Here is a 14483-nt window from a genome sequence, read left to right as displayed (position 1 = left end):
CCCCTAATCGCTCAATGACAAACTTAATAACAGTGAGTATCTGACTGGTGCCTTTCCATTGATTTTTCTAATTTTATTTTATTCTACTTTTAGTTTTTGAGAATTCTGTTTTATTCGGTGGACTTACTCAGGACTTAAGCCTGAGAGACAGCCTCTCAGATAGCTCTGAGGGACTGTTCCCTGATTTTTCTAATTTTAATTTAAAAAAATCATTTGTTTATTGAGTTTTTCATAGGTGCTTCTTAAGTTTCTGCTAGACTTCTTTAAAAGATATTAGTTTAAATGGCCTTTAGTTTTATTTATTATTTTAAAAATATTTATTTATTTATTTATTTGGCTGTGCCGAGTCTTAGTCACGGCATGTGGGTTCTCTAGTTGCAGCATGCGGGATCTTTAGTTGTGGCATGTGGGATCTAACCCGCGCCCCCTGCATTGGGAGCACAGAGTCTTAACCACTGGGCCACCAGGGAAGTCCCTGGCCTTTAGTTTTAAAGTTGGTAAGCAGAAAGAGACTTGAGTTTATCTAGCCCAGACTTTCGTTAGGAAAACTGTTCTTCAGAGATTTGTCTGAAGTCATTTGTCCACTTAATAGCAGAGGTAATACAGGAACATTGGTTTCATGATTCTCAGGGAAATGCTCTTTCCCTTATGCCAACTACATTGCTTTCCTAATTTAGTACACTGGTGTCTGATTTCAGCACCCACAGTTTTGTGTGTCCTTTTAGCCAATGAGCATCTCACAAGAACTTCGAAACTAGACTTACTTGATTCTTTAATATTCATTCAGCAAATATTTCTCAGTATTTAACAGTCACTATTTTAGATCTTGGGGCTCAGTAAGTTCTCAGGCATTGAATGAGGGAACCAAGAACTCTCAAAGAATGAGGGAACCAGAAATAAACACTTAGGTAAAAATTAAGAGTTCCAGATAGTTGTAAAGGCTCTGAAGAAAACAGAGACATAGAATATGGTAGCAGGATTATTTACTTTAGATAGAATAGTCAGGAAAGGTTTCTGAGGAAGTGACATTTGAGCTGAGACTTGAATGGTAGGAAGAGGCAGCCATATGAAGATGTAGGGTTAGAGCATTTCAGGCAGAGGCCCTAAGCTCGAACAAGCTTGACATGGTTGATGAATGGAAAGAAGGTGAACACTGGGGAGAGTGGGAGGAGAAGAGGTCAGAGAGGAGAGGACAGTTCAGTAGGGCTGTGTAGACCATGAAAATGGGCATTTAGAAATGGAATTGTATTCTAAGTGAAATGGAATGGCATTGGAGTAGGGGGGTAATTGACTTGAATAGTATGTTTAAAAGATCATACTCCTTGATGGAGAGTGGATTGTAGGGTGATACTAATGAAGGCAAGGAGAAGTGGTTGCATTTGGGATTTATTTTGGAGTTCTGCTGGATTTACTGATGGACTGGACATGGGGGTGGGAGGTTTGGGGAGCATGGTGAGAAAAAGAGAGGAAGATGGTAGTAGAGTGGGGGAGGAGTGGGTTTTAGGGGAGGAAATCAGATGGTTTGTCTGGGACTTGTTAAATTTGAGAAGCCTACTGGATATCCAGGGAGGCAGTTGAGTATTCATATCTAATGTTGAGGAGGAGAAATCAGGCCTGGAAACGCATATCTGGGAGGCATCAGCATGAACACCATATACTGAAGGAATTTGCATAGGGAAAGAAGAGAAGGTGGTCCAGAACTGAGCCCTGAAGCATTGCAGCATTTAGAGATGAGGAGGGAAAGAAGTCAGCAGAGGTCCATGATGTAGGAGGAATGCCAAAACTACTGTGTTGTGGAAGCCAAGAAAAGAGTGAGTTTTAAGGAGGGATGTTAGCATTCACTTATATTAAATAAATATTGCTGTCAGATCAGGTATGATGAGGACAGAGAAATGCCATTGGGTTTGGCAATATGGAAGGCATTGGTGACCCTAGATAGAGCAGTTTCACTGTTGTCATGGGGTTAAAAGCTGATTGGAGAGGGTCAAAGAATGAATGGAAGGTGAGGAATTAGAGACAGTGTCTAGAGATGATTGTTTTTGAGGAGTTTTGCTGTGAAAGGGAGTCTAGAAATGGAATGATATCATGAGGGAGGAGACGGAGTCAAGGGAGTTTTTTTTTTTTTTCTTTTTGTGCTTTTTTTAAAATTGGGAAATATCAAAGTTTGTTTATGAGCTGACAGGAATGATCCAGTAGAGAGGAAAATTAATGATACAGGAAAGGGGGATTAATTGTGGAGACATGTCTTTAGGGTCGTACTGGTGGGATGGGATGAGGACATAAATGGGGACATTGCTCTTTTCTAGGATCAGGGATGCGGTGGTATAACATGACCTCACATGCCCCTTTACACACAGCTCCTCCCTTCGTCTCACCAGATTCCTTTAGACCAAGTTGATTATCTTTCTTAATCACTAATTTTTTCTTCTGTGCTATATCTTTTATGTTCTTTTGGATTTAATGTGTCCCATATAAGGCTTAGCATGAGGCAGCTGGTGATATTTAACACCAGTTTTAATTTTTGTGCCAACAGGTGAAGCGAAAAATTTATTGCCATATCTTGGACCCAACAAAATGAGAGATTGTTTCTGCACCATAAATTTGGACCAGGAAGAAGTTTATCGTACCCAAGTTGTTGAAAAATCTTTAAGGTTTGTAAAAAAATTGGTAAATTATCATTCATATGATATATATATATTGAATAAAAAGTTTTTCACATTTTCCTGACTGTAATCATCAAGAAGACTTTCTTCATCTGAAACTTTTATTTTCCTTTTAGATTCTGAGCTCATTTTTAGAGTTACAGAATCTCGGAGTTTGAAGGAACCGTAATGTTCATTGAGCTGGACTAAATGCCTTATGCTTAGTTCCTCCCGACAATTATTTTTGACAAGTAATCATATGGCATTTGCTTAATAATGTTCCAGTGACAAAGGAGTTCACTGCCTCCTAAAAGCAGCCTGTTAGGTCTTAGAACTATTCTGACTCTTGAAAAGCTCTTACATTTAATTTATTAATGTCTGTCAAAAGGAGAACCTACCATATGCCAAGAACTTGCTGGGTGCTATTTATTCATACATCCACAAGAACAAGATAGCCACAGTGCTTGCTTTCATGTGGCTTTTCATTGCCTCAAAATGTATCTTCCTCTTAATTGTTCCTAATTCTGTCCCTTGGAGTTCTGGAGAACAAGTTTAATCCATCATTCACGTGACACTCTTTCAAGTTTTTGAAAACAACTACCATATACCTCAGTTTTTTCTCTAGGCTAAATTTTGCCCACTCATTTGAACTTTTCTCAAAGTACATCATTATTTTATTTCTCTTGAGAATAAATTACCCCTTAACATTTATAGAAGTCACTTAACTAAGTAGGGCATTGTAAGGCAATGAACTCTTAGGTAGATTTGTCATTTTTTGGAAGTCTAATAGCACTGCGAGAGTATCATAGTAAATTATAATTCATAAAATTGAAATGTGCCACCTCTTCCCTGTAATAGTGTTTGTGGATATAATTCTAGTGCAGAGCTGTACTGGAAGGATGCAGTCTTGTTCAGAGACAAGAGTTAAAATAAGGGAATGAAGAGTTGTTGGAATGAACGTATGGTGGATGAAATATTTAGTAACCCAAGGAGATTTGAAGTAATATACTTCACATCTTTAATCGTAAATCACCTATCCCTGTTGTATTAGAATTTGTAATTATTTATATAAATGATGAAACTGAGTCACCAAAGGCCTGAATAATTTGTGCATGTAATAAAGGAAGTTAGAAACAAAACTGGGATAGGGACCTGAAACTATTTAAATCTCAATTTGTTATTTAATGTATGTTGATTCCATATCACACAAAAATCAGTTATATACAAAACTAGTAATTTTCAATAAATTGAATATTTGTGGTAGCTTCTAGTATGTAATATAGCTTTGTAAATGAGTAACTAAAATAAGCTTACTTTTTTTCCAAAACTCTTGCCTGCCTTTCCAGATATTTGTGTGGGGGAAATGATAAAACCCAGTATTTTTATCCATCTTAAATTATTATGCTAGATGCAGAGCAACTTGGAAGATATTTTAAGGCTAGCAATGGTTACCTTAGGTCATTTCAATATAATTAGACTACATGTTTCTTGGATTCTAGGTGCCTCCTAGCATTCTTCCTTGTGGAATAGGGTGAAAGAATTTGTAGTATAAACCCTTGCTCACCTTGCTTTCATTTCAGTGTTTTCTACCCTTGTGAATGTTGTGATAAGCTGTTAAGTCAAAAGTCAGTAGATATCATTTAGATCTTTTATGGGTTCTGAATATTATAGTTTTTATAGGTAGTCTGGATATAGAATTTTTCATGGCAGGTAAGTAGGAGTCACATATGGAATCCATAGCTCCTAAATCTCTACCTCAAATCCTTTTAAGAAGTAGGTGGTCTATAAACAACTTGAGTAGCAATACTTCTTGTACCTAGTGCTTCTCTTCCCCACACCAGGAATTTCCTTAGGAGTGATATGCAGGATTATAGGTCAGTGATAACAGTAGAGTATTGCTTTATAAAAAAACTATATGTCTAGTTATTGCTTCTAACCAACGTTGTTGAAAACATTTTTTCAAATGGATTGATTAATTAATTTATTTATAAAATAAAGATGTGGGCGCCCAGATGTGGGGATTAGATTGTTGAGATTGTGATGATACAGTGATACAGATGACTTAGTGAATAATTCTCATCTTGTTCTTATTTGGCTTTAGAATGTGTTTTAAAAATAATATTTGAGTGTGGATGTGTAATATATAAAGGAAATTCTCAATTGTATATAAAATGATGCAAAGGAGAAAAACACCTAAACCTGTCTTTGCCTAATAGTTGTTTTTCTGTTGATTTCTATATTGAGACTAATTGGAAAGACTATTTTGACAGACCACCTTTTAAGTTTATTTTGGTTACATTTGAAGTGAAAAATATATTGAGAAAAGTTGACCAGGTATTATAACAACTAAAAAGCTAAGTCAGCTGTTTTCTGGACAGGGTCAGAAATGACTTCTTTAAGAGTCATTTACTTTGCATTTTAGCTTCTCTTTAAGTTGTGAAAACTTGAAGAGATTGCATTTTATGGTGACATTTTTAAAGTACCTTTTGTTCTTTAAACATTCTCAGGAAAGAGGTACGCTTGACAAAAGATGTTAACTAGAATTTCAGAGATTCATTTCTTCATAGGAGAATTTAAATATCAAAAGAGCATTCTTAAAATGAACTTAGAAATATAAGCTGTTTCGTAGGAGAAACTCTTAGCAACTTGGGGGTAGACAAAGATTTCTTTACTTAGGATGCCAAAAGCACCAATCATAAAAGAGGGAAACTGATCAACCGGATTTTATCAAAATCAGAGCCTTCTGCTCTTCGGCACTGTCAAGAAAATGAAATGGCAAGCCACACCTAGGAGGAAATACTCTGACAAAGGGCTTGCATCCAGAATATATTAAAACAAACAAACAAACAAACCAAAAACCCAATAAGAAGACAGACAAACCCTTTAAAATATGTGGAGGAAGCTCAAACAAATAGTTCCTAAAATAAGATACACAAATGGGCAACAAGCACAGGAAAAGATATTCAACATCGTTAGTCATCAGGGAAATACAGTTTAAAACCATTTCTGTCACTACGCATTCTTGAACATAATGTGTCACGATAGAAATCAGATCACTGGTTCCCGTGACAGTATGGAGTGAGTCATTGCACAAGGGAACTTTGTTCTTTATCTTGATTGGGGTAGAGATTACACAGGTATATACATTTATCATGTCACATTCACTAGAATAGCTAATTTATTTTTCGAAACAACTTTTTATTGAAGTATAGTTGATTTATAATGTTGTAGAGTAGCTAATTTTAAAAAGACTTTCAGTAGCAAAAGTTAACAATGATGTGGAGCAGCTGGAGCTCTCATACATTGCTGGTAGGAGTGCAGAATAGTACAGCCACGTTGGAAACAGTTTGACAGTTTCTCATAAATTAAAAGTTCGCCTACCTTTTAACTCAGCAATTCTATTTTTAGTTACCTGTCCAAAAGAACTGAACACATAAAAGAGCTTTGTATAAAAGTGTTCATAGCTGCCTTATTTTTAATAGCCCAAACTGGAAACAACTCAAATGACATCACTTGGAGAATGGATTGTAGAATATTCATAAATGGAATATTACCCAGCACTTAAAACAAATGAACTAGTGATATACACAGCAAGATGGAACAAATATCATAGACGTTAAGCTGAGTGAAAGAAGCTGGACACAAGTGTACATACTATTTGATTCCATTTATATGAAATCCTACACCAGATCTTTAGTGCTAGAAATCAGATCACTGGTTGCCTGTGACAGGTATGATGGGGTAACTGCAGAGAAGCAAGAGGGAACTTTGTGGGGAGTTGCAGTGTTACTATATCTTGATTGGGATGGACGCTATACAGGTTTATAAATTAATCAAAAGTCATTAACTTCTGTACTTTAAATTAGATTTTATTTTATGTGGTTTATACCTCAATAAAGTTGATTAAAAATAACGTATTTTAATTTTTTAAAGTATGTTTTAAAATAACATTTTACATAGCATTATTCATTTTAGGTGTTATGTATTATTGTGGTTTACATATTTTTGAGATGATGATGGTGTGAATGACACTGTCCTCAGCTCTCATTTGTGTCCACTTTAGGTGAGCATGACCCCAGGCAGTTACTGGATATTCTGTCCACAGGACTCCAGAAAATCTGTTTGTTCAGAGCCCAGCCTGGCAATCGAGGTCCTTTCAGAGTTCAGCTTGGTTTATACACGGTTTAGCTGAAACTTAGCATAGAGAATTATTTTGGAACTCTTGAAGCTTTTCTTTATGGTGTTTAATCTGTAATTTTAATTTATTTCATTGAAAATATTATAGGAGGACACTGTTGAATTTAAATTTAATGAACTTTCCCCCTTTTCTCTCTAGCCCGTTTTTCAGTGAAGAATTTTACTTTGAGATTCCAAGAACTTTCCAGTATTTGTCTTTCTATGTTTATGATAAGAATGTTTTACAAAGAGACCTTCGTATAGGTATGTACTATTCAGAATTGTCTTTTAATCACAACATTGGTGTTTATATTCATTCTTTCTCTAAGTATAAAGTGTTGAAAACAACAGAATAATATATTCTCAACTTTCTAATCCTTTCCTGTAGACTTCATGTTCATTTGTGGATCTGATTTTTAATTTGAATGCTCAGCTTGGGTGACACTTCCTCAGGGAAGTGACATAACCGATCTCCCCCTACTCATGGTGCCATATGTTTCCATAGTACCCTTTTTATAGTATTCATTATAGTTGTTCATCCGTTTGTTTGTTTTTCAGGTGTATCAGAGTCTATTTGTCTACTTCTTTTATGTTATTAGTAAAGCTTGATCCTGGGTAGAACTCTGATTTATATGAATCTGATTTGACAAATCAGTTTGTTGTTTAATGTCTAGGTGCTCTAGTTGAATATATATGATATTTATAAAGGCAGAGACTGTCACTGCCGGAGTGCGTTATATTTAGTAAATGCTCTGTAAATATTGTTGAATGGTTCAAAGAATGTTTTTTACAAAGATCACAGTATTTGATCCCCAACAAAGAACATCTGTTTTTGAAGTTTTTCTAATAGAAGTCATAATTCGGTTTAATCTAGTCATATTCTTCTCTCTGGCTATATTGGTGACTGGTAACTGTTTCTTAAGTAATTGTCTGAGGTATGATCTGTAGGCATCGACTAGGACAAAACTAACTGGCCACATACTGTCACGTCCATGGTCTTTGCACCACTATCTTTGAATGACAGGTAGAGGTCTGTAATTTACATGCATTACTCTCCCTTTTTAGTGTCCTGAATGTCATCATCTCCACCTCTCCTTTCCCATTTGAAACATGCTCATCTCCTACAGTTTAATGATTACGCTTTATTTGGCTTTGACCTCTTAACTACCGTCTAATTTGTTTCTGCTTTTGCTATTGAATTTCTTAACAAATGGTCTATATCCTTCTGCTTACTACTTATTTCTTTTTAAATCGCTATAATCTGACTTCATTTTTCTGACAAACTTGTTTTTGAAGTTTGCCAAAAATCATTTTAGAGCAGATAAAATAACCTTTTAAAAACAATAATACTTTCTCTTAATTGTAAAATTATTACATGTTCTAAGGGATTGGTAATGACTCTGCGTAAGAACAGCTAGAGTTAATAATTTGTGTATTTCTTCCCATTCTTTATTTCACACATTTATATTATTACATTGTACTGTTTATTCAAGTTTTTTTCCTTTTTCATTTAATATCATCTAATGATCCTTTTCCCATGTCATTAAATATTTTTCACAAGTAATTTTTAAAATATCCTTTCTATAGGAATGTATTATTTTAACCACTCTTTTCATGGTAGAGATTTATGTTTCCAGATGTTTGTTACTCTAAATGGTGTTGCTATGAACATCCTTCTGCATACATTTTTGCATGTCTTTTTTCTAGGATAAATTCCTAGAGGTGAAAATACTGAGCCAAAGCGTTTGAATATTTTTAAGTTTTTTTTTATATATATTTTTCCATTGGCTCCCAGAAATATTGCACTAATTTACATTCCCACAAACATGACATGGGCGTAATCATTTCACCATACCCTGGTCATTCTTGGATATTATCATTGAAAAATTATTTTTCTAATTTGATAGGTGAAAGAAATATTTCATTTTAACTTGTATTTTCTGATTATTAGTGAACTTGAGGAATTTTTCATATGTTTATTGGTCTTTTACATTTTTCTTCTATGAATTAGTTGTTAATTCTTTTGCTTATTTTTCTTTTGGATGGAATTTTATCTTTTATTTATTCTTATGCATCCATATTTGATAAATATGTTAACTTCTGTCAGCTATATACATAACAAATACTTTGTCACAAAAGGCATTTTCATAGTTTTCAATCCTCATCTGCCTCTGTGTCACATTAGACTCTTTGGATTGCTTATTCAACTTGTTGAAAGCCAAGGAAAAGGCAGTTTAATGACATTGTATTTTCCTAGTTGTCTTCCTTCTGACTTCTTATATGTAGACTTTTCTCTGTGTAGCAAACCCTTAATTATGGATCACCCCTGAGGCTCCACCCTTAATTCAATTAAACAGACATTTACAAACACTTGTCTATGTGGCATACAAAAGATGGGGATACTAAGGTGAATAAGATTCAAGTTGCTCCCAGGTTTTCAGGCTGATTTATACTCTAATACTAATATATTTAATAGGGTCTGTGCTGGAGGTAGGAACAAAGTACTTGGGAGCACAGAGGAAAGAAGAGTTAATTTTGTTTGGTGGAGGATTAACAGAGACTGCCTAGGTAGGAAAAGGAAGATGTTTCAAGATAATAGGGATTAGCAGAAGCAGAGAAGAAAAAGTGAATCATGTTTGTGGTGTATCTGCTGGAAAATGTAAATTACTTAGGCCAAGGCTGGTAGAAGATGAATCTGGGAATATGAATTGGACCAAGTTGTGGTGGACCCTCAAAGCTGTGTTAAGGAATTTGGACTTTATCCTGTTGACAGTAGTGTTGATCCTTTTAAGAATGAGGAACCTTTTAAAAATCACATATAACTGCATATACGAATATAGTTTTGTAGTTTAACAACTTCCTGTGGTGTAAACAATAACTTTCAAACTACAAACTCAGAGTCTATAGGTTACGTATTTAAAGTGTATATACATATATATACATATATATAACTATATATACACGTATTTTTAAAGTATATAAACATCTACTTTAAGTATGCCATCTGTAGCAGCGGTCTCCAACCTTTTTGGCACCAGGGACCAGTTTCATGGAAGACAGTTTTTCCATGGACTGGGGGAGGGGTACGGTTTTGGATGATTCAAGTGCATTACATTTATTGTGCACTTTATTTCTATTATTATTATGTTGTAATATATAATGAAATAATTATACAACTCACCATAATGCAGAATCAGTGGGAGCCCTGAGCTTGTTTTCACTTGTCTCTCACTGGTAGGGTTTTGATATGAGTCTGCAGGCAGTTGATTTATTATGGTCTCTGTGCAGTCAAACCTCTCTGCTAATGATAATCTGTATTTGCAGCCGCTCCACAGCACTAGCATCACTGCCTCGGCTCCACCTCAGATCATCAGGCATTAGATTCTCATAAGGAGCACGCAGCCTACATCCCTTGCATGCACAGTTCACAGTAGGGTTTGCTCTCCTATGAGAATCTAATGCTGCTGCTAATCTGACAGGAGGCGGAGCTCATGCGGTAATGTGAGCGATGGGGAGCAGCTCTAAATACAGATGAAGCTTTGCTCGCTTGCCCGCCGCTTACCTCCTGCTGTGCGGCCGGGTTCCTAACAGTATGGGTCCGTGGCCTGGGGGTTGGGGACCCCTGATCTATAGTTTATGCTTTAGAATGGAGAGAGGTTAAAGGCAGGGAGGCCATCAAGGAGGCTATTATCAAATGAGATGAGTAGGGTAGTGGCAGTGGAAATGCAAATGAGGGAATGTACTTCACAGGAGTAGCTTTAAATAGGAAATAGGTACTAAGAAGATAAAGAGGATATAAGAAGGGAAAGAGTTAAAAATGGTCTTGTTGTGGGAGCACCTTGTCATTAACTGAGATAAGGAGCATTCAGGATGGGAAAGGGAGAGGATGACTTTGATTTCAAATAAGTTAAATTTCAAACAAGTTAAACTTGCATTACCTGGGGAGTATCTTGGTGGACATGTTGGTGGACTGTTGGAAATACAGATCTGAAGCTCAGAGAAGAAATCTGGATTTGATGTGGAGGTATGGATTTGAGAGTTGTTAGCACTGAGTGATACTTGAAGCCTCTGCTGGAATGAATGAAATTGCCCTGGGAGCATTTAAGGAGGGTTGCAGGGAAAATGAGGCTTTAGTGAAGATTGATAAAATGTATCAGGAAGTTGGAAGAGAGATAGAAGAGATGAATATCTCAGAAGGCAAGGAGATCTTTTACTGGCAAGACTAGAGAGAGGTAGCGTAGGATAAAGATTGGATAGAGGCTGTTGGTGATTATTAACGACCCTTGAGAGAGTGTGTATCTTTGATTGACTAAACATTTTAAGAAAATGTTTTGTAATTTTCATTACCTATTTACAAGTAGTCATTATATAGTATTTCTTGGAAAGGCCTTTAGTTGAGGTTTATAATTATGATTTCCAAAAGTTGCCCTTGTTTTGTTTTTTTATTTGTTTTTAAAGTAAAAATCAGTCCTTTGAGGAGTGGTATCAGAAGGCCATAACTTGGTGTGGGAACTGGTAAAAAAGAAAAAAAAGTTTATTCTTATTAAGAAATAAAATTTCTACATTTAGTAGAAATTGTTTTTCCTTTTATAGATAGGAATTATTAAAGTAAACACAGTTCGTACATAGCCTTTAATTTAAAGTTGGAAAATAATCTTGATATTTTCACTTACAAATTTTTACATTTTTTTACTTTAACGTATTTTTCTTTTGTCATTAACTCATAAAGTTAGGCGGCAGTTTGTTTTTTTTAATTTTGAGCTACTGGAAATTGAGTTCCCTCATTATTTTATAACTGAGTTGCCCAGTTGTAGGCTAAACAGTGCCATAGCATTTTCTGGGAATGAAATTTGAGCTAGGGTTGAGAGAGCCACCTTTTAAACTTAAGAAGATCTAAGAATGTGTACTTGTTGAATAGCTTTAAAAGCCTGTTTGTTTTTTATTTTTAATTGTATAATAATATATGGATATTTTCCTTTTTGTAAAAAAAATTTTAATTATAGTATTACAGACAATTAATTTTGGCCACTGACCCCCTCCCAGTCCCCTTCCTGGAAGTAATAACTGTTATTAATATGGGTCATAGTTTTTCATATTACGAATCCTTATATGCCAGGAACAGTTAGTATGAAAACTTGATTATAGGTTAATTGAAAACTTGAAACATAGGAACCATGCTGCAAAAAGATAGAAAATTGTAAAATTAAGGCTTTAAAAGTCTTTTACTGTGTGATATATTGTCCTAAGTTACAGTGTCTTCTTCCCTTAAAAAAGGAGAAAAAGAGAAGAGAAAAACTTTATGTAAGAATAAAATTCCATTTCCAGTGAGGATCCTAATAATATTAAAACATATATATTTAACCTTCTAATGTGTATTTTCTAGTTATTTTAGTTTTCAGAGGGATCTAGGCTTAAGCAGTTAAACCATGGTTATCTTAGTAGACTGGTTAACTTGTTTTTCTTTCCCCATGGTTTAGAATGTTATAAGAGAATTTCACTAGGATATTAGAGACCTGAATTCCATTCATGACTCTATCACTAACTGCCTTTGTGACCTTAAATAAGTCACTCTACGTTCTTAGGCCTTGTTCACCTATAAAATAAGGTTGGGTTTAAGATAGCGAAGGTATTTCTTAAACCCTTTGAATTGTAATTTCTCCTGGCATTTAGCTCTTAAGTCAAACCTACTGTTTAAAAATTGCTTATGACTACACTTTTGTGTCTGTTTGCACAGGGACTGTATCAGTTATCTATTGCTACATAACAAATCACACCCCAGTACTCAGTGGCTTAATTTAGCAATCATATATTTGCTCATGATTCTGCAGGTTGTCAATTTGGGCCAAGCTCAACTGGGTGGTTCTTCTGCTGGTCTCACCTGGGGTCACCAATGTGCACTTACCTGAAAAATTGACTGGGCTGAATGATCTGACCCATAGGTCTGATGGCTGGTGCTGTCCATTATCTGGGCCTTCCACTCCACATGGTATTGAGGTTGCAAGAGGCTAAGCCCTACTGCAGGTGCTTATTAAGACTACTTGCATTACATTTGCTGATGTCCCATTGGCAGAAGTAAGTGGCATGGCCAAACCCAGAGTCAGTGCTGGAGGGGACCACACAGTGGCATAGAACAAGGAAGTATGATTTATTGGAAGCCATTAATATATCAGTCTGCCGCAGAGACCAAAAGGTATCAATCTAAACCCTGTACACTAAGGCATCTAAGTGTTGCCATCGATTGAATTGCTGTTATTGATACTGCCAGAATTTGTTCAGTCCTCTGGTTCTTTTTCAGCTTGTATAGGCAGTCACACTTATTGCTACTTTTATCTACCCTTTCAGCCATTTCTACTAGTAGCCAAGTAGGAACAAGGCCATCAAGATTTTGCCGGTTGGTGATCTGTATCAGGATGAAATTTCTAAGAATATGTTGTGCCTAAAAATGGGGGCCTAGTATAATATGATATTTACAGATAGTAAGAAAATGCTGCTTAGAAGTGGTAATGGAAAGCTAAGAATACTTTTTTTTACTTACAGACCAACAGAAATGGTTTCTGTGTCCACAGTTCCTTCATTTCTTTTTGTGTTTCCTCTCCTTGTCTGATTTTAAGGAACTAATATAGCATCTGGTATATATTTGTGTATATATGTGGTCTAAGCTCTTTCTGTCTATGGGTTTGTCAGTACAGTGGGGAAATGAAATGGTACCTTTAAATAGTGTGTTGGGTATTTGGTTCCTGGGGTGGTTGGTTGATTATTTATATATTTGTTTATTTTCAATGTTGGTGATCTCACAGCTAGTGAAATAATGAGTTAACTTTGTTTAAAATAGTAAACATTAAACTAAAACACTTTGGAGACCGTTGGAGGCATGGAATAGGTTTCATTAGAGCTGAAAGTTGTTTCAAACACAGAGGAGGTAAATGAGATGTAGAAGTTAAATAAATTGCCCAAGATCACACAGCTTAATAAGTAACAGAATTAGTGTTTGTAGTGTCTGTAGTGTCTGTAGTGTAGATACTACAGAGTTAGTGTCTGTGTTGGAAGGAACATGAACAGGCAGGCGTACCTTGGTTTTGAAATCTGGCTTTAGCACTTGTTAGTGGGCAGGTTTTTGATATCATTCAGCTTTCCTCATCTGTAATATATCCTCTTCCCCCAAGATTGTTATGAAGATTAAACAAAATGTGTAAGAATGTTTACTACCTGGTAGCTGTTCAGTAAATGCTGGCTTTTCTTTCAGTTCAGTGCTCTTTCCACTGTATCAGGCTGCCTACCTTTAATATTTAATAGCTGTCATCTAACCTGTTTAACTAAGGATAGCTCACAACGAATAAGAATGATGAACGATTTTTTTGGTCTTATTTGTATTTCAGACACTTGTTCCTCCCCTCCCTGTTCCTCTCCTCTTTCTCCAAATTCCTTTCCCCTTTACCCTCCCACCTTTCTCATTCATTCTTTTATTCATTTTCCCTCCCTCCCTGCCCTCCTAACCCTTCTCTACCCTGTTTGATTCCCTAGGGCTGATGACATATATTTCTTTTTCATATGTTATATTGCCTATTGAAGTGCTGAACATGTTGCAGGTATCCTAATACCTAATGACTTTAAATATTTTTCTTTATTTTTCTCTGTTGTTCTTTGTCAGTTTCTCTGACTTCTTGA

The 14483-nt window shown here is 35.7% G+C and overlaps 1 protein-coding gene across 4 annotated transcripts in view; it reads left to right on the top strand.

The window, feature by feature from the left end:
- The window catches only part of RASA2 (RAS p21 protein activator 2), a 115965-nt gene that overhangs the window by 21085 nt on the left and 80397 nt on the right, over positions 1-14483 (top strand). For all 4 annotated transcript variants that reach the window (XM_082393596.1, XM_082393595.1, XM_082393597.1 and 1 more), the window contains exons 2-3: positions 2534-2651; positions 6979-7082. In XM_082393596.1, the coding sequence (XP_082249722.1) occupies positions 2534-2651; positions 6979-7082 (222 nt within the window). The remainder of the gene's footprint in view (positions 1-2533; positions 2652-6978; positions 7083-14483) is intronic.

This window comes from Balaenoptera borealis, assembly GCF_965194805.1.
Source record: "Balaenoptera borealis genome assembly, chromosome: 5".
Lineage (NCBI taxonomy): Eukaryota > Metazoa > Chordata > Mammalia > Artiodactyla > Balaenopteridae > Balaenoptera > Balaenoptera borealis.
Note: the sequence above shows the minus strand (reverse complement) of the source record. Positions and strands in the feature narration are given on the sequence as shown.